The 20,964-nt window shown below is 45.1% G+C and overlaps 1 protein-coding gene across 1 annotated transcript in view; it reads left to right on the top strand.

Annotated features, from left to right (window-relative positions):
• LOC126159351 (ionotropic receptor 75a-like) overlaps positions 1-20,964 on the top strand; it is a 92,969-nt gene that overhangs the window by 45,455 nt on the left and 26,550 nt on the right. Inside the window, exons 3-4 of the mRNA XM_049916509.1 lie at positions 309-479; positions 10,782-11,002. Of these exons, the coding sequence (XP_049772466.1) occupies positions 309-479; positions 10,782-11,002 (392 nt within the window). The remainder of the gene's footprint in view (positions 1-308; positions 480-10,781; positions 11,003-20,964) is intronic.

Below are 20,964 nucleotides of genomic sequence, written 5' to 3'. Positions count from 1 at the left end.
TGATGAAGACAGCTCCAGTGCTCATAGAAATGTCGATGGGAGAAAACTGGAACACCTGTAGAAACTTCGTCAATGTTTTAAACAGTAGTTCCTACCTGAAAAAAAAATCTGCGAGTCTAATATATTCCAGTTACTTCTAGGAGAGGAGTGTGGGTGCGTATAGGATGTTAAGTAATAATAGACATAGACTTGGTACACGTATGGCTCACTAACTGGAAAAATCATCGTGTGGTACATAAGGTAAAGACGCCCGACTTAGAGCAACGGGTATGTAGTGAAGTGATCTTGTTGGTGTGGTGACTCTGCAGCTACGAGCTGGTGGCGTTCCCGATGCTGGGCTGGCGCAACAGCGAGGGCGCCTGGCTGCACCTGCTGGGGGCTGTGACGCGGGGCGCCGTCGACGTCGGGCTCGACAACGTCGTCATCACCAAGGAGCGCGCGCGCGACATGTTCTTCTCCTTCCCGCTCGTCGAGTCCATGTGAGTATCAGCTAAGTATACACCCAGGCTCTATGACAAACTGGCTTCACTAAAATTTAGGTGTCGTTCTGTTCTGCTATTTATTTATTGTGGCTGACAAGAGAAGGACCTTAAGGCACTCTGCTACATCGCACCAGGAACAAAACATATCAAAAAGTATTACAAAAAGACTCTCAGTTTCTATGCGTACGTTATTTCAGGTTCAGTTATGTACACTCGCGGACAAAACGAGCGAGACCCCTTGCCTTTTCGTTATGCAGATCCGCACAGCTTTAAAGTCTGCTACACAGTATAAGGGGCAAGGCGACGAAGTGCTACCAACATACTATGCACAGGCGTGAAATTGAAAAACTATCCAAACTTTGTCAGACTGTTTTCTATCATGTCTAAGACTATATTAATGCTGATTAGTGTGTTAAACACAACACGTAATCATAAGATATAAATGAAAGAATAAACGCTAATTAGTATGAATTTCAGCTTATCGAAATAACATAACTGTTTTAGTGAGACGAAGTACCCCAGATCGATACGAATTAGCAAAATATTATGCGCATTCGGCCGCGAAACAGTCTGTGTCAATGTTCAGACCAGTCATACTGGATTACCGTTGCATAAATTTTCTTTACATAAACAGCCGTATCTTTAGATTGCGTTCACATAAAAGCTCACTTTTTTACACCAAGAAGGGACCGTATACCGCAGGAAGTGCAATTCATTTCCGCTTATTGTGTCTACCCGTACTCGAGGTAAAAGGGTTTTAAGGGTTGGGTAGACAGATAGACTGTCAAGAAAGTGATACTAGTAGGGTTCCGTTTTTACCGATTTAGGTGACGAAATCCTAACAACGGAAACAGCTACGACAGTTACTGAAGATGAGGGCCGTATAAATAATTCCCCCTACTCTTTATTCGAAATGTTCTAGTTGCAGTCGATACATCAGCATATTAACCGTAGCTACGCTTTTGGTCGAAATCACGTTTACAGGAAAGCAAACAAAATCGATTTGCCTATACACGTCGTAATTCAGATCCTAGTATTAATGCCACACCGTTTTAGAAGTGCGAGAATTCCCATAACTTAAGAAACACTCTAATGGAGAATTCGAAACACTGTAGAATACGTTTGGCAGCTATGTCGCCGTTTATTTCCTGGGGTGGTGCAGAGTTATCCTACTAAATTTACTCGCTAATAACAGTATTTGGTATTTCGATAAACATCCCGAATGATTGTCACATAAGCGGTGACATAAAGGTAGAAAATTGAAGTTTTTGAGTCCAGAAAGCCCTATGCAACAGAAACTGGAGATCATTTTGCCATTTTCATTGCGAAATTGCCGGCTTATTCATGTCTGGGGTAATAATAGAGGGCTGTTTGCCTGGGCTGTCTGCTAGCGTAGTGAAAGGTGTTTGTTACTGCAAGGGGTGTCTGGTTTCTTTTCAGTTCTAATCTCGATGGTAGGCAGATAGACTATCAATAAAACAATTTTAAGAATTTCTCGCGCCCCCAATACGTTTCTTTGCTACCTTTATTCTCTACCGGCGCCCTGTGGATGTCAATATGAAACTTTTGTAGAATTTCATACTTGTTACTGCCTACTTTTTCCGCTTGTGTCAATTATTGAATAGATTTTTAAATGAATTTCGTTAAGAATATTCACGCATTGCTAAATTTTTTCATGGCAGATCAGCAAATGTAATCCAGTATGACTGGTCTGAACATTGACACAGACCGTTTCGCGGCTCAATGTGCATAATATTTAGCTAATTCGTATCGATCTGGGGTATTTCGTCTTACTAAAACAGTTATGTTATCTCGATAAGCTGAAATTCATACTAATTAGCGTTTATTATTTCATTTATATCTTATAATTACGTGTTGTGTTTAACACACTAATCAGCATTAATATAATCTTAGACATGATAGAAAACAGTCTGACAAAGTTCGGATAGTTTTTCAATTCCACGCATGTGCATAGTAATGTTGGTAGCACTTCGTCGCCTTGGCTGTTATGCTGTGTAGCAGACAGTAAAGCTGTGCGGATCAGCATAACGAAAAGGCGAGGGGTGTCGCTCGTTTTGTCCACGACTGTACATCTGACAAGTTATTATGAGAACACTTACACCGACGGGGCGAAACATTAAGACCACTCGCTTAATAGCTTCCTGGGCCATCTTTTTACCGCAATATATCACTGATTCTATCGAGTCTACAGTTCGTCGGTAGATTTGGAGAGCCATGCGGCACCAGACGTCTACGCATAAGTCTTGTAATCCCCGTGAATAACTAGCCGCAGATTTGTGTACGCGGTGACGATAGCGACCCAAATGGGGACCACCGGATTCACATTAGGCGAAGTTGGTGGCCAAGCCCGTTCATAGGCTTTACGTAATAGTAATCTACCCTTTGGCAAAGACACTTTCCTCTGTGGATTTCTCCATTTGCAGTGCATATCTTCCCTAGTGTAATCCCCCATTCGTCTCTGCTCGGCCTACATACTTTTCTTAGTGCATCACGTGGCCGCAACTCCACCAGGAGGCATTCAACCTTGCAGTGGGCAGTGGTCATAATGTTTTGGCTAATCAGTATACAAGTACCACCGCAAGTAATAATAGTGAATAATAGCAATAATCGGCAATAATAATTGACAATGATAATAAAAGACATTAAAAATAAGATTACTACTGATTACACTGCTGCAAAGAAGATGCAACACCATCGAGGACAAGGCCTTTTAGTGACAAGTGATCAGAGAAATATTTGATCAGTATAGAAGTATACTTACTTACTATACGCGATCAGACCCGGTGCTTTCAGAGATTGCCTCCACTTCAGCCTACTTCGGCTCCTTTCTGCCACCCTTCCAGCAGTCCCACTCTCTGAAGGTCTTTGGATACGCAGTCACTCCATCGAGTTATAGGTCTTCCTACGGGCCTTCTGCCGGTTGGCTTGGTGTTGAGTACAGTTTTCGGCCATTGGTTATCCTGCATTCGAGCAACATGCCCTGCCCGCTGGAGTCGTCATGTCTTCATTATAGCGACGATGTTCGGCTCTTTGTAAATATCATACAACTCTGTATTGTGACGAATCCTCCATTTTTCGCCGCCAGTGTGGCCGAGCGGTTCTAGGCGCTTCCGTCTGGAACCGCGCGAGCGCTACGGTCGCAGGTTCGAATCCTGCCTCGGGCATGGATGTGTGTGATGTCCTTAGGTTAGTTAGGGTTAGGTAGTTCTAAGTTCTAGGGGACTGATGACCTCAGATTTTAAATCCCATAGTGCTCAGAGCCATTTGAACCTCCATCTATCACTCTTAATATCGTAGTGTAGGAGTATGTTCAAAATGGCTCTGAGCACTATGGGACTTAACATCTGAGGTCATCACTCCCCTAGAACTTACAACTACTTAAACCTAACTAACCTAAGGACATCACACACATCCATGCCCGAGGCAGGATTCGAACCTGCGACCGTAGCGGTCACGCGGTTCCAGACTGAAGCGCCTAGAACCGCACGGCCACACTGGCCGGCTTTTGGTTATCGTACTGGCTACGGCAGTTACTGTAGACCACAATGGGAACATTCTGCCGCAGCAGCCGTATGTAGACGTGCATTGTCCTGCTCACAATGTACGTCACTTTCCTGTTGAAGAAAAGGCAGTGGCGCGGGTATTACACCTCTAAGGTATAGCGGGCACTGTTTACTTTACCCTACAGAGACACCAACTGTGTTTCTGACGTTCCTCTCCCACCCTTCCAGACACACCACGAAGCCTGGATTGGGACTTGAGTGTCGTGGGCGAATTCACCCCTGAACAGGACGCTCAAGAGGTCTACGCCGTACACCTGTATGTCCATCATCCACATTCAGATAGAACCTACTCTTATTAGCCTGAAGGCAACAGAGTGCCATTCCGCTCTACTCTCCAGTCGACTGTTCCACGACAGCAGGCTTGATGGTGTCGTGGTTTCAGTGGTAGGATGTTCGGCCGGCCACCGCGTCTCTAACAGTGCGTCGATTTTTAAGTGTATCTGTACTACAAAGAAGTCCAGAACCTGGTCTACAGGTGTGGGAATGTACTGTAGGTCACTGCCGAAACTAGCGACGCATTACCGATACATTGTGCCCAACGTCTGCAGCAACATTCTCGATATCTCCAGCAAGGTTCCCTCCGGCCGATAATGCTGAAATCTGGTTTCGCAGGACAGAGCGGATCAGATTGTGGAAAGGGACCCAAATCAGTTGCTGTTAGTTGCACAAACATACAAACTTTATTTTGCTAAAACACTTATTCACACGTGCCCTTCAAAGAACTCAGAAACAATACGGCTGAAGGCCAGAACAAGTTATTAAAACCGCCTTAAGGATTACACACGGCCGGCCGTGGTGGCCGAGCGGTTCTAGGCGCTTCAGTCTGGAACCGCGCGACCGCTACGGTCGCAGGTTCGAATCCTGCCTCGGGTATGGATGTGTGTGATGTCCTTAGGTTAGTTAGGTTTAAGTAGTTCTACGTTTCAAGGGACTGATGACCTCAGCAGTTAAGTTCCATAGTGCTCAGAACCATTTGAACCATTTTTTATTACACTCGACTGAAGGCCTGGATAAAAAGAATTTCAGTAAGAAAAGTTTAAAAGGTTTTAAAGAAATGACCTTTCAAATTTTAATTTAAGACGGCTGAAGGCCTTATCTTAAAATATTTCACATAAAGTTCGCCTGAAGACCATATATTGAACATAGAACACTCAAGGTTTAAGGCCTGGATAAAAAATCAAGATAGAAAGGAAAATTCTCAAATTTTTAAATGATTTTGCAAATTTTAACTTAAGACGGCTGAAGGCCATATCTTAAAATATTTCACGTAAAAGTTCAGCTGAAGGCCACATGCTGAACATTAAAACAAACTAAACTAATAGACGGCTGTAGGCCTTGCACAATACTTGAGACTAAAAGAAAATCACAATCTCAAACCAACATGACAGTGGTGCTCAGAAGTGTTCCAAGGGTCGGGCTGAGGAGGTAACTCTAACGTAAGTTAGGTGAGACAGGCAGCCAAAGGTAAGATTAAATAATCGGATGGCAACCCGACCCGGGGACGGCTGAAGGACCGACTAACCACCTAATCAATTCCCTTCCGCCCGACCAACGGCACGACACCGGAAAATGACAGTGAGGACCAATATACCAGCAGCACTACGTCTTCAAATATTGGCATCTAAATACAGCCAAGGCGCAATAACCACTCAAAAATGTGAACAACACCAAAGGCTGCCGAGCTTCACGCCGTGCCGTACTCTGACCCAACCAACCGACGGACAACTCCAGTGCGCAGGCAGCATTAACATAACTGCTCAGTCGAAATCACACAAGCTAGACACAGTTGCACGAAAACACTTCCACAAGAACTCGAACAATCCTAAAAGCAATCACTGTGGAACAACAAGGACGAATCACAAGTCAAGACACACAGAGAACCCATAAGAGGTCGGCGACCAAATACACGTCAAGTCTTGGCTGTTCGGACCTCACTGCAGCTCCATCCCGACTCAACTCCATGTCCGTTCGGAACTCGGAGACACGACGACCCGGACACACTGGCTCGGACCCAACCATGCAGAGGGAACAATTGCCCATTGGCCACCCGACATCTCTGCACAAGGAAGGAACCGACCCACGTCCGGTAAGATGACCAACTGACGAGACCCAGAAACGGTCAAAAGACCAAATACACACCGCCCGATGAGAGGACCGACCGAATGACCAACCAACGGTCATTCCTGCTCCAGTCTCCTTCTGTGGGACAGTTCATGTGTGTCGCCAGCGGTCGGCGAGCACTGACTGTCCGCACCTGAATGGCGCTCTGTCCCAACTGAACTGCCGACAGACCACGACCCGGAAATACCAACGATCGCTCCAGAAATAGTACGACAGTGCACTTATCGATAAGCGCTGCTGCTGCCACTCGCGGGCAAGCAAACCAGAAACTTACAAGGGAACCTCGCCATCGCACCCCCCTCAGATTTAGTTATAAGTTGGCACAGTGGATAGGCCTTGGAAAACTGAACACAGATCAATCGAGAAAACAGGAAGAAGTTGTGTGAAACTATGAAAAAAATAAGCAAAATGTACAAACTGAGTAGTCCATGCGCAAGATAGGCAACATCAATGATACTGTGAGCTCAGGAGCGCCGTGGTCCCGTGGTTAGCGTGAGCAGCTCCGTCCGGAACGAGAGGTCCTTGGTTAAACTCTTCCGTCTGGTGAGAAGTTTACTTTTTTTATTTTCGCAAAGTTGTGATCTATCCGTTCGTTCATTGACGTCTCTGTTCACTGTAATAAGTTTAGTGTCTGTGTTTTGCGACCGCACTGCAAAACCGTGCGATTAGTAGACGAAAGGACGTGCCTCTCCAATGGGAACCGAAAACATTTGATCGCAAGGTCCTAGGTCAACCGATTCCTCCACAGGAAAACACATCTGATATATTCTATACGACACTGGTGACGGCGTGTGCGTCACATGACAGGAATATGTTGTCGACCCACCTAACTTCTACACTTGGCGAATGGGTAAAAAGATTCTTCTACCTTGCCCGATTTAGGTTTTCTTGTGGGTGTGATAATCACTCGCAAAAAAGTGATGAAAACATAAGAGTTTGTCACATAAACTGCAACAAATGAATGCAACAGTTCCACAGACACACAGTTTCCCCTGTGCTCTGTCAAAACATATGTTTTTAACGTTTTCAAATTTTTCCGTGTGTAGACCGTCAAATTCTGCATATGTCCAAGCAAATCCGAAGATGTACTGGAATTTTGGAGAGCAGAGTTGATTATGTGTGAGTGCCTGAACTTTAATAATTGTCTGAAAATAAAAAAATTAAACTTTTCACTCGAGGGAAGAATTGAACCAAGGACCTCTCGTTCCGCAGCTGCTCACGCTAACCCCGGGACCACTGCGCTGCTGAGCTCACATTTTCCTGAATGTTGCCTATCTTGCACATGGACTACTCAGTTTGTATATTTTGCTTATTTTTTTTCATAGTTCCACACAACTTCTTCCTGTTTTCTCGATTGATCTGTGCTCAGTTTTTCAAGGCCTATCCACTGTGCCAACTTATAACTAAATCTGAGAGGGGTGCGATGGGGAGGTTCCCTTGTTAGTGACACCAGTAAATCGGAAAAAAAAGAGACGGCGACACCGCAAAGACAAGCTGTCAAGCAACAAACGGCACGAACGCAAGCCGCGCACGACTGAAATGCGACCCCGTTCTAATGGCTGAAATTGTTCGACAAGATTATGTACTCATCGGTGGGACATGTTTGTACTCTAGAATGAATGTTGCAAATCTTATTCACCTCTAAACTCAGCGCAGTTACTGTCTGCAGAGTCAAAAGCGATGGTGCGCAGACAGGCTTCCTTAACGCCATCTGATCGCCGATGACCTGCCGATGAATCAGTAATACTACAGCCCTTCAGTATGCACATATTACACCCCGGTGTCACTTAACACAGTCCTTGAGGGTACTAAAATGTAGACTTTCACGGCCGGAAATATCATCTCCATTATAATTATACGGGCTGTTATGCCGTGGTCGGTTGATGAATTCTGTGTCGATTCCCAATCGACACAGAATCGACACAGAATTCATCAACCGACCACGGCATAACAGCCCGGATAATTATAATGGACAGTCCATAACGGTGTTGCACTTTTTTTTCCAGCAGTGCAATTTAGCGCATCTGAAACCATGTTTAGTGTCTTCAGAAACAGATGGGACTACGAGAACAAGATTGAAAATGACAGTGACAGTAGTTGTCAAGGAAGAACAGACTTTCAATAGAGGACTGTGTGACGAGGGGGAGAGGATGTTGACAAGAGTGAGCTGCAGACAAGTATTTGGAAAAGATAGCTACTCAGACCGAATGTGGACTATTAGCTGCATTTTGAATTCTGAAAGGAATTTAATTTCTCTACTATTTTGAGGAAGATCTTCCCAAAATCGGATTCCTGCTACAGAAAATGATTTTTTGAAGATGGCTGTATTATTTAGAGGCACAGAGAGAATTTTACTTTGTTGAAACGACTATTTCTGCTGTGCTTTACAGAGAATACTGTAATAATTGAAGATAATTCAGAGGGAGTACAGTGATTGAGAAGACGATAGAGCAAACACAGGCAATGATAGTCTCTATGCTTATCAGCACACAGACAAGATAATTGTTCACAGGCAGGAGTGAAATGGTGAAAATAGCGAACAACATCAAAGTATTGCTTACAAGTATTCAACACCAATTCCAACCGTCATGCGCTTTCAAGTATTCAACACTAATTCCAAACGTCATGCGTTCTCATACATACGTCCTTGAAGAATGTTGTTGCTATTTGGTCTCCATTTATAAGACTAGTTTGATGCAACTCTCTATGCTACTCTATCCAGTGTAAGCCTCTTCTTCTCCGAATAATTACTACACCCTACATCCTTTTGAACGTACCTAGAGAACCTACTTGGTCGCCGTCCACAATTTTTATCTCTCACATTTCCCTCCAATACTACACTGGTGATCCCTTGATGTCTCAGAACATGTCCCACCAACGGATCGCTTCGTCTAGTCAGGTTGCGCCACATATTCTTTTCTGAGCAACTACACTACTGGCCATTAAAACTGCTACACCAAGAAGAAATGCAGATGATAAACTGGTATTCATTGGACTAATATTTTATACTAGAACTGACATATGATTACATTTTCACGCAATTCAGGTGCATAGATACTGAGAAATCAGTACACAAAACAACCACCTGTGGCCGTAATAACGGCCTTGATACGTCTGGGCATTAAGTCAAATAGAGCTTGGATGGCATGTACTGGTACAGCTGCCCATGCAGCTTCAACACGATACCAAAGTTCATCAATAGTAGTGACTGGCGTATTGTGGCGAGCCAGTTGCTCGGCCACCATTGACCAGACGTTTTCAATTGGTGGGAGATCTGGAGAATGTGCTGGCCAGGGCATCAGTCAAACATTTTCTGTATCCAGAAAGGCCCATACAGGACCTGCAACATGCGCTCGTGCATTATCCTGCTGAAATGTAGGGTTTCGCAGGGATCGAATGAAGGGTAGAGCCACGGGCCGTAACACATCTGAAATGTAACGCCCACTGTTCAAAGTGCCGTCAATGCGAACAACAGGTGACCGAGATGTGTAACCAATGGCATCCCATATCATCACGCCGGGTGATAACGCCAGTATGGCGATGACGAATACACGCTTCCAATGTGCGTTCACCGCGATGTCGCCAAACACGGATGCGACCATCATGATGCTGTAAACAGAACCTGGATTCATCCGAAAAAATGACGTTTTGCCATTCGTGCACCCAGATTCGTCGTTGAGTACACCATCGCAGGCGCTCATGTCTGTGACGCAGCGTGAAGGGTAACCGCAATCATGGTCTCCGATCTGATACTCCGTGCTGCTGCAAACGTCGTCGAACTGTTCGTGCAGATGGTTGCTGTCTTGCAAACGTCCCCATCTGTTGACTCAGGGGTCGAGACGTGTCTGCGCGATCCGTTACAGCCATGCGGATAAGACGCCTGTCATCTAGACTGCTAGTGATACGAGGCCGTTGGGATCCAGCACGGCGTTCCGTGTTACCCTCCTGAGCCCACCGATTCTATATTCTGCTAACAGTCATTGGATCTCGACCAACGCGAGCAGCAATGTCGCGATACGATAAACCGCAATCGCGATAGACTACAATCCGACCTTTATCAAAGTCGGAAACGTAATGGTACGCATTTATCCTTCTTACACGAGGCATCACAACAACGTTTCACCAGGCAACGCCGGTCAACTGCTGTTTGTGTATGAGAAATTGGTTGGAAACTTTCCTCATGTCAGCACGTTGTAGCTGTCACCACCGGCGCCAACCTTGTGTGAATGCTCTGAAAAGCTAATCATTTGCATATCACAGCATCTTCTTCCTGTCGGTTGAATTTCGCGTCTGTAGCAGGTCATCTTCGTCGTGTAGCATTTTTAATGGTCAGTAGTGCATTAAGAGCATCACGTCCATGCGTCCGTAATCAGGTCCTTATGTAGTCTGCACATCTACCTGATCTCTTCTCTGCATTTGACAGGGGCATTCTTTTTGCAGTCCTGATTTTGATGCTCTTGCTGTACATGTGATCGGAAGTTATTTTGATTTTTCCATATACTGAATCTGTTCCTTTAACTACAGTTTTTGTTGCTTTACACGTTTCCTATAGCATTTTGCCTTAGCTCCCCCGCACTTCCTGCTGATGCTGCAGGAAGAACATCTACTTCCGGCGGCCGGAGGGCGGCGCGCTGCGCGACATCTTCCTGGCGCCATTCAGCCCGCGGCTGCTGGCGTGCGTGGCCGCCACTGGCACGCTACTGGCGCTAGCAGCCGCTGCCGCCACCGCCGCCGGCGTGGGGGCCGGCCTCGCGGACCGCCGCTGGGGCGCGGGGGAGGCTTTCGTCTGGAGCATCAGCGTCCTCTGCATGCAGGGTAGCCGGCACCTGTCCGCGCGCTGATCTGGCGAGGTTCTACATCTGTTGCTTGTTCTTGTGGGTCACCAACCATCTGACTGGTTTTGTTACGGTCGGCAACGATTTCCTTTCCCATTACAATGTCTTCATTTCAGAGTAGTACAAATACCCAGCGTCCTCAATAGACTGTTCAACATTCAGGGTATATACATCTACATCTACATTTATACTCCGCAAGCCACCCAACGGTGTGTGGCGGAGGGCACTTAACGTGCCACTGTCATTACCTCCCTTTCCTGTTCCAGTCGCGTATGGTTGGCGGGAAGACGACTGCCGGAAAGCCTCCGTGCGCACTCGAATCTCTCTAATTGTACATTCGTGATCTCCTCGGGAGGTATAAGTAGAGGGAAGCAATATATTCGATACCTCATCTAGAAACGCATCCTCTCGAAACCTGGACAGCAAGCTACACCGCGATGCAGAGCGCCTCTCTTTCAGAGTCTGCAACTTGAGTTTGCTAAACACCTCCGTAACGCTATCATCCTTACCAAATAACCCTGTGACGAAATGCGCCTTACCAACAATTAATTTTATATGATCATTCCACTTGATATCGTTCCGTACGCATACTCCCAGATATTTTACAGAAGTAACTGCTACCAGTGTTTATTCCGCTATCATATAATCATACAATAAAGGATCCTTCTTTGTATGTATTCGCAATACATTACATTCGTCTATGTTAAGGGTCAGTTGCCACTCCCTGCACCAAGTGCCTATCCGCTGCAGATCTTCCTGCATTTCGCTGCAATTTTCTAATGCTGCAACTTCTCTGTATACTACAGTATCATCCGCGAAAAGCCGCATGGAACTTCCGACACTATCTAATAGGTCATTTATATGTATTGTGAAAAGCAATGGTCCCATAACACTCCCCTGTGGCACGCCAGAGGTTACTTTAACGTCTGTATACGTCTCTCCATTCAGAACAACATGCTGTGTTCTGTTTGCTACAAACTCTTCAATCCAACCACACAGCTGGTCTGATACTCCATAGGCTCTTACTTTATTTATCCACATGAAACATCCCTGATTATCAAAGGCAATTAAAAACAAACTCTGAGACAAAGATACTTGCAATTTGGAATGTCGTGTCAACTAACTCAGAAAGTTTTGTACAAAATATTAATATACTTCTACTTTCGTAACCTATAAAATGTCGAGACGTTACTCTACCTCAACCCATGTGGGCACAAGCAAGGATGAAGTAGCGGAGGCTACCGGGTCAACAATTCTTATCCGGACATAGCTAAGGTCGCCTACGCGCGAGGCATGCACAATGTCTTTCACTTCACTGTACCGGGAGAAATCGAGATCAGTTATATCTGGCAATCGCGGTGGCTACTTGGTTGGTCCATTAGGTTCTGTCCATCGTTGTGGAAATATTCGATCCAAGAAGTCACGAGCGTGTAAACTCGAGTACGGTGGCACACCATCCCTCTGGAAGTTTTTGGCCGAAGGGGAAGAAGCAAAGGAACAGCAACTTGCTCAAGGATGTCCTAATAAACGACTCCCGTTACTGTTTGCTCGATGAAGAAAAATGGTCCATCTATTCTGTCTTTCATCAGAAAATAACGTTCCTATGCTCTACGGTGTACGTAAAATTTTATTATTCTGGAAACATCCCCCAGGCTGTGGCTAAGCCATATCTCCGCAATATCCTTTATTTCAGGAGTGCTAGTTCTGCAAGGTTCGCAGGAGAGCTTCTTTAAAGTTTGGAAGGTAGAAGACGAGGTACTGGCAGAAGTAAAGCTGTGAGGACAGGGCGTGACTCGTGCTTGGGTAGCTCAGATGTTAGAGCACTTGCTCGCGAAAGGCAAAGGTCCCGAGTTCGAGTCTCGGTCCTGCACACAGTTTTAATCTGCCAGGAAGTTTCACTTGTAGCTAATGTTGTACTGTTAGTGGAATCAAGGCATCGAATCTGAAGATCTGTGCTTACCGACAGAATACGCATACAACCTGATCGGTATTGCACGAGTGTTTGTTACAACGCACAAAGCGATAGAAATGTAAAAAATGGCAATAAATTAAAATCTCATTGTAGTTACATTTTGAATGTCAGAATATAGTTAATATGAATTTAGGTTGCAGAACAAAAAGTTCGCCAGCTCCAGAACGAGCAAAAATTGAAATTTAGAGAATGACTTAACAACTTTGTTGAAATCACACAAATATTCCGTAGCAAAGAAAAAAGCAGCCACCTGACAAAATACACACACGCTGGATTACATACAAAAGACGTTCACTACGAACACAAAAGTCTTTAATTAGGAATGCAGTGATGTTAGTTACCTTTATGATAACCAATAGTGAGCAATGATTAGCAACAATTTATGTAAACTACGAGTATACTGTGTTACGTAACTCATAATAGTGCTGTCTTTTTGAAAATATGCTTAATGGTGACAAATAACTGTTTATCATTCTTTACTTAGACTGCATCTTATATTATTCCGTAATAAGTCTCATTCATGGTAACAACTATTTTTCGGTACTGATGTGACGCACGCATACACATATAACGTCATTTACAAAATGACACAAAAATGGCAAAACTACGCTACTGTTTGTAAAAAGTGAGAAACTCAGAAGCAATGGTCTGCAACACGCCACTATAAGTGGTCGCTTAGAACAGTGGGACCATAACAAGTGATTCAAATGGCAGAGAGATGACGTGCACTTAGGCCCAGCTTCACAATCTTTCGTGTGGCCGGACAGGTCTGTGTTACGCAACGCCCAGCTGGTGTGGAGCCGTCACCCGAAGTGGAAACGTGTAAACAGGTGCCACTATACCTTCCCGAATCACCATAGGGTGGCACACCAGCATGTGAGTGCATTCAGATGGGGCAGAATGCTTGGTCTTCGGGAGGCGGGTCTGACCTTCTGTGACATTGAAGCTTGTACAGGGCACGGTGCTTCAACGGTGAGGCATAAATGGAACCAGCTGGGAGAAGAGGGCCGTACACAGTGCCGACAGTGTACTGGAGGATGGAATGTGACCACAGCACGAGATGACCGCCATCGTGTCCACTTGGCTGTATCTGATAGGACAGCCTCATCCACAGTGTTGACGTGACGTCAGAGCGCTGCAACGGCTGTGGTCTTATCTGTGTCGACCGTCCGACGCTGTCTTCTGCAGGTTGGACTGGTGTCAAGCATGCCATTGCGTCGGCTTACATTGACCAAACAACTCCAATGCCGCAGAATGCAACTGCCACGCGGACGCCGACACAGGTATGCTGAGCCGGCCGGTGTGGCCGTGCGGTTCTAGGCGCTTCAGTCTGGAACCGCGTGACCGCTACGGTCGCAGGTTAGAATCGTGCTTCGGGCATGGATGTGTGTGATGTTCTTGGGTTAGTTAGGTTTAAGTAGTTCTAAGTTCTAGGGGACTGATGGCCACAGATATTAAGTCCCATAGTGCACAGAACCATTTGAACCATTTGAACAGGTATGCTGAGTGGGGAAATGTAGTATTTTCTGACGAGTGCCGCTTCAACTTGTCCTACAGTGGTGCCGTATAGGGATTCGACGCCGCCATGGTAAGCGCAGTCGGGCAGTCTGTATTGTTGAGAGGCATAGCCGACAAACGTCAAATGTTTTGGTGCGCCATTGCCTGTAACACACGACCTCGCCTCCTACGTCTCGAGGGCAATATGAACAGCTACCGCTCCATATATACAACCGTTCGCTCGACGGAAGATCCGCACCCGAAGACTGGAAAGTTGCACAGGTCACACCAAATTCAGGAAAGGTAGTAGGAGTAATCCACTAAATTACAGGCCCATATCGTTAACGTCGATATGTGACAGGATTTTAGAGCATATATTGTGTTCGAACATTACGAATTACCTCGAAGAAAACGGTCTATTGAGACACAGTTAACATGGGTTTAGAAAACATCATTCCTGTCAAACACAACTAGTTCTTTATTCACATGAAGTGTTGAGTGCTATTGACAAGGGATTTAAGATCGATTTCATATTTCTGGATTTCCGGGAGGCTTTTGACACTGTACCACACAAGCGGATCTTATTGAAATTGCGTGCTTATGGAATATCGTCTCAGTTATGTGGCTGGATTTGCGATTTCCTCGGATTAGCCGAGCGGTCTGAGGCGCTGCAGACATGGACTGTGCGGCTGGTCCCGGCGGAGGTTCGAGTCCTCCCTCGTGCATGGGTGTGTGTGTTTGTCCGTAGGATATTTTAGGTTAAGTAGTGTGTAGGCTTAGGGACTAATGATCTTAGCAGTTAAGTCCCATAAGATTTCCCACACTTTTTTGAACTTTTTTTTGGTTGCGATTTCCTGTCAGAGAGGTCATAGTTCGTAGTAATTGACGGAAAGTCATCGAGTAAAACAGAAGTGATTTCAGGCGTTCCCCGAGGTAGTGTTATAGGCCCTTTGCTCTTCTTTATCTATATAAACAATTTGGGAGACAATCTGAGCAGACGTCTTCGGTTGTTTGCAGATGACGCTGTCGTTTATCGACTAATAAAGTCATCAGAAGATCAAAACAAACTGCAAAAAGATGCAGAAAAAATATCTGAATGGTGCGAAAAGTGGCAGCTGACCCTAAATGACGAAAAGTGTGAGGTCATCCACATGAGTGCTAGAAGGAACTCGTTAAACTTCGGTTACGCGATATATCAGTCTAACCTAAAAGCCGTAAATTGAACTAAATACCTAGGAATTACAATTACGAACAACTTAAATTGGAAAGAAAATATTATGGGGAAGGCTAACCAAAGGCTGCCTTTTATTGGCAGGACACTTAGAAAATGTAACAGACCTACTAAGGAAACTGCCTATACTACGCTTGTTCGTCCTCTTTTAGAATACTGCTACGCGGTGTGGGATCCTCACCAGGCAGGACTGATGGAGTACATGGAAAAAGTTCAAAGAAAGGCAGCACGTTTTGTATTATCGCGAAATATTGGAGAGAGTGTCACAGAAATGATGCAGGATTTGGGCTGGACATCATTAAAAGAAAGGCGTCTTTCGTTGCGACGGAATCTTGTCACGAAATTCCAATCACCAACTTTCTCCTCCGAATGCGAAAATATGTTGACACCGACCTACATAGGGAGGAACGATCACCACGATAAAATAAGGGAAGTCAGAGCTCGTACGGAAAGATATAGGTGTTCATGCTTTCCGCACGCTATACGAGATTGGAATAATAGAGAATTCTGAAGGTGGTTCGATGTACCCTCTGCCAGGCACTTAAATGTGATTTGCAGAGTATCCATGTAGATGTAGATGTAGATCTGGGAGGTTTCACAGCCCGAGGCACTGCCCCTCCTGCGGGCCGTTCCACATGTCATATTTCAGCAGGACAACGCCCGGCAGCATGTGGAGAGGATGTGTAAGCCTTCTTCGAAGAACGATGAGTACCACTGCTTCCCTGGCCTCCCCGTTTGCCTGACATGTTGCCCATCGAAGATATCTGGGATATGGTCAGTCGGCAACTCGTTCGTTCAGACCCTCCTGCAGCCACAGTTGATGTTTTGTAGACATGCCTATAAACCACGTGGCAGGAGAATTCCCCATCATCATATTCAGGCGCTCTTTGATTCCATGCCACGATGTCTAGCGGCTCTGATTGCTGCACGCGGTGATGCTGAATTTCCGCAGTTACAGTACATGTACAGGTCTGTAATGTCAATCATTTGTGCTCTGTCATGTCCCTAACCGGTGGAATAAATTTCATTGTGATCACATCTCTCGGTGTTGGCGTTTCACTTTTTCCAAACAGTAGTGTACAGTAATTTGACTACAGGAAAGCCAGAATACTTTTGTCATGGAAAATGAATTTCAATTAAATCACTTTTAATTTAAGCTGATTGTCTGCAGTGGTAGTGCAATACTATCTGAGCAACTATAGTTACTACTGACCTTAATTACAACAATCGCTCGACTGAAAATGAACTGTAAATTTAGTTAGATTTTTCTTATTTTGATTATTTACATCTACATCTACATCCACATTTATACTCTGCAAGCCACCCAACGGTGTGTGGCGGAGGGCACTTTAGGTGCCACTGTCATTACCTTCCTTTCCTGTTCCAGTCGCGTATGGTTCGCGGGAAGAACGACTGTCTGAAAGCCTCTGTGCGCGCTCTAATCTCTCTAATTTTACATTCGTGATCTCCTCGGGAGGTATAAGTAGGGGGAAGCAATATATTCGATACCTCATCCAGAAACGCACCCTCTCGAAACCTGGACAGCAAGCTACACCGCGATGCAGAGGGCCTCTCTTGCAGAGTCTGCCACTTGAGTTTGCTACACATCTCCGTAACGCTATCACGGTTACCAAATAACCCTGTGACGAAACGCGCCGCTCTTCTTTGGATCTTCTCTATCTCCTCCGTCAACCCGATCTGGTACGGATCCCACACTGATGAGCAATACTCAAGTACAGGTCGAACGAATGTTTTGTAAGCCACCTCCTTTGTTGATGGACTACATTTTGTAAGGACTCTCCCAATGAATCTCAACCTGGTACCCGCCTTACCAACAATTAATTTTATATGATCATTCCACTTCAAATCGTTCCGCACGCATACTCTCAGATATTTTACAGAAGTAACTGCTACCAGTGTTTGTTCCGCTATCGTGTAATCATACAATAAAGGATACTTCTTTCTATGTATTCGCAATACATTACATTTGTCTATGTTAAGGGTCAGTTGCCACTCCCTGCACCAAGTGGCTATCCGCTGCAAATCTTCCTGCATTTCGCTACAATTTTCTAACGCTGCAACTTCTCTGTATATTACAGCATCATCCGCGAAAAGCCGCATGGAACTTCTGACACTATCTACTAGGTCATTTATATATATTGTGAAAAGCAATGGTCCCATAACACTCCCCTGTGGTACGCCAGAGGTTACTGTAACGTCTGTAGACGTCTCTCCATTGATAACAACATGCTGTGTTCTGTTTGCTAAAAACTCTTTAATCCAGCCACACAGCTGGTCTGATATTCCGTAGGCTCTTACTTTGTTTATCAGGCGACAGTGCGGAACTGTATCGAACGCCTTCCGGAAGTCAAGGAAAATAGTATCTACCTGGGAGCCTGTATCTAATATTTTCTGGGTCTCATGAACAAATAAAGCGAGTTGGGTCTCACACGATCGCTGTTTCCGGAATCCATGTTGATTCCTACAGAGTAGATTCTGGGTTTCCAAAAACGACATGATACTCGAGCAAAAAACATGTTATAAAATTCTACAACACATCGACGTCAGAGATATAGGTCTATAGTTTTGCGCATCTGCTCGACGACCCTTCTTGAAGACTGGGACTACCTGTGCTCTTTTCCAATCATTTGGAACCTTCCGTTCGTCTAGAGACTTGCGGTACACAGCTGTTAGAAGGGGGGCAAGTTCTTTCGCGAACTCTGTGTAGAATCGAATTGGTATCCCGTCAGGACCAGTGGACTTTCCTCTGTTGAGTGATTCCCACGTATCTGGGAGGTTGCTTCAACAGAGACTCCGACATTTTCTAGATAGCTGGGGTTTTCCCGGATCCGGTCCATCAATTCAACAGCAAATTCGTGGCGAAGCTGCAACTCATTTCGTTTCAACTCTTGCGCAATTTGAACTTTTTATTTCTTTCACTTGTGACTTTCTAGGAATTTGTGGTAAAAGTAGAAGACGCTGCTGATGGTTAACGACTCGGGTTAGTGAAGTAACTTCCGAAAAGAAAAATGTTTTCTGTGACTAGACACACTATAATCTTCCAAAAAGTTACTAAGACGTTGGCGAGTGTATTACACAGCTACAAAATTTCGGCTGGATCTTACTTTGCGATGCGTTGCTTGTGGTGCAACGTAGTGTTCATTATGAGATCCATTAATGGCAAGAGGCTCGCCCTGTTCAGCGACCAGTTTGAATAAATTTGGGTCACACAGTATTCTTCATTATTTCTAAAAACTTATTGTGACTATATACTGTGCCGACATGCTTGCTCGGCCACCTATAACTTGCCTGGTAGCGTACTTCAACATTTTCGACGCAAAACTCTCTGACATTTTATCGCTAACACATACGTTTGTTATACACCACACATGGCTGCGCGGAGTGGCCGCGTGGTTTAGGACGCCACGTAACGGATTGCGCGGTCCCTCCAGCCGGAGGTTCGAGTCCTCCCTTGGGCATGGGTGTGTGTATGTACTTCTTATCATAAGTTGGTTTAAGTAGTGTAAGTCTAGGGACCGATGACCTCACCAGTTTGGTCCCTTAGGAATACACATACACGCACTCACCACAGATGCTTCGCTGATGCTTCTCTGCCTTCAACTCTCCAACTGCGCACACTCGCGTCAGTGATATTATTGTTTTGCTTTATACTATGAAGTCCGCCACTTGTGGTCTTGCGGTGGCGTTATCGCTTCCCGCGCACGGGGTCCCACGTTCGATTCCCGGCGGGGTCAGGAATTTTCCCTGCCTCGAGATGGCTGGGTGTTGTTGTGTCGTCTTCATCATCATCATCATTCATCCTCATTACGGTCGGAGGAAGGCAATGGCAAACCACCTCCGCTAGGACCTTGCCTAGTACGGCGGTGCTGGTCTCCAGCATCGTCCCCTATGCTCCTCGGAGTATGGGACCTCATACTCATCATAATTATACTATGAAAACTTCCCTGACATGACTAGCGCTATTACTACAGTGATTTCACATAAATAATGCTTCTTTATCCTATCAACACGTATTACATTTTCACAAACACTAATTATTCACAAAATTCATTAATACATATATTTAAAAAAATGGTTACAAACTCGAGAAATCAAGATACTGAAGAATACGTGAGGCACTGCGTTACAAGCGCTCACCATACATTCGCCTTTTCGCTGTCTCTGACACGTTCCCGAAAACTGTTGTGCTTTTCCGAATCCCAGGTGCGAATGTTGTACCGATTAACCTTCCCACGTATCTGGGAGGTTGCTTCAACAGAGACTCCGACATTTTCTAGATAGCTGGGGTTTTCCCGGATCCGGTCCATCAATTCAACAGCAAATTCGTGGCGAAGCTGCAACTCATTTCGTTTCAACTCTTGCGCAATTTCAACTTCGTAAGCGTGCAAGCGAAGTCATTTATGCAGCACCTTTCGAACTGTTGAGCGAACTGAACTTTGATAGGCTTCTGTGGAAGGTCTTTCTGATTTCATCTACCATTTGACCAGATGTCCGCTTTCTCTGAGAACACGTCTGTTTACAGTCCCAGTGCCTGGGAACTTCTGTCACAGAGCTTTAATCGTCTTAACATGTCGTGGTGCCCTTTGAATTTCACGTCGGAAATTACTTTGGCCAGCAATGGGTGATTTCGTTTCGCCGACCGAAGTGGCCGTGCGGTTCTAGGCGCTGCAGTCTGGAACTGCGAGACCGCTACGGTCGCAAGTTCGAATCCTGCCTCGGGCATGGATGTGTGTGATGTCCTTAGGTTAGTTAGGTTTAACTAGTTCTAAGTTCTAGGGGACTAATGACCTCAGAAGTTGAGTCCCATAGTGCTCACAGCCATTTGAACCATTTTTGATTTCGTTTCCGCATGCTCTCTTGAGGTGTTGGTATTTCTGGCAATCGCTTAATTGCTTAGAAAGTAAATGTTTACAGTTGCTTCACGTGGTGCGGCAAACCGCAAGTACCTATGTCACGTAAATTTTTTTTATTGCATTTGTAACTCAGGGAGTTGTCATGTGGGTACCCCGTATTGCAATCTCATAAGATCAGATAGTATATATGGCTTCGGCTACAGTGAATAAAAATGGCAGCTGTTTGATACCAGATGAATATCGAAATACGACAAAACTAAGCAAGATAGTGAAGTCGGTAGCAGCGGAAACAGTTGATCAGGAATTACAGGCCAGAAAGTTCTAATGATCGCTGCAGATAGAGAAATATCACTGGAAGTTATGATAAG

Source organism: Schistocerca cancellata, chromosome 2, assembly GCF_023864275.1.
Source record: "Schistocerca cancellata isolate TAMUIC-IGC-003103 chromosome 2, iqSchCanc2.1, whole genome shotgun sequence".
Lineage (NCBI taxonomy): Eukaryota > Metazoa > Arthropoda > Insecta > Orthoptera > Acrididae > Schistocerca > Schistocerca cancellata.
Note: the sequence above shows the minus strand (reverse complement) of the source record. Positions and strands in the feature narration are given on the sequence as shown.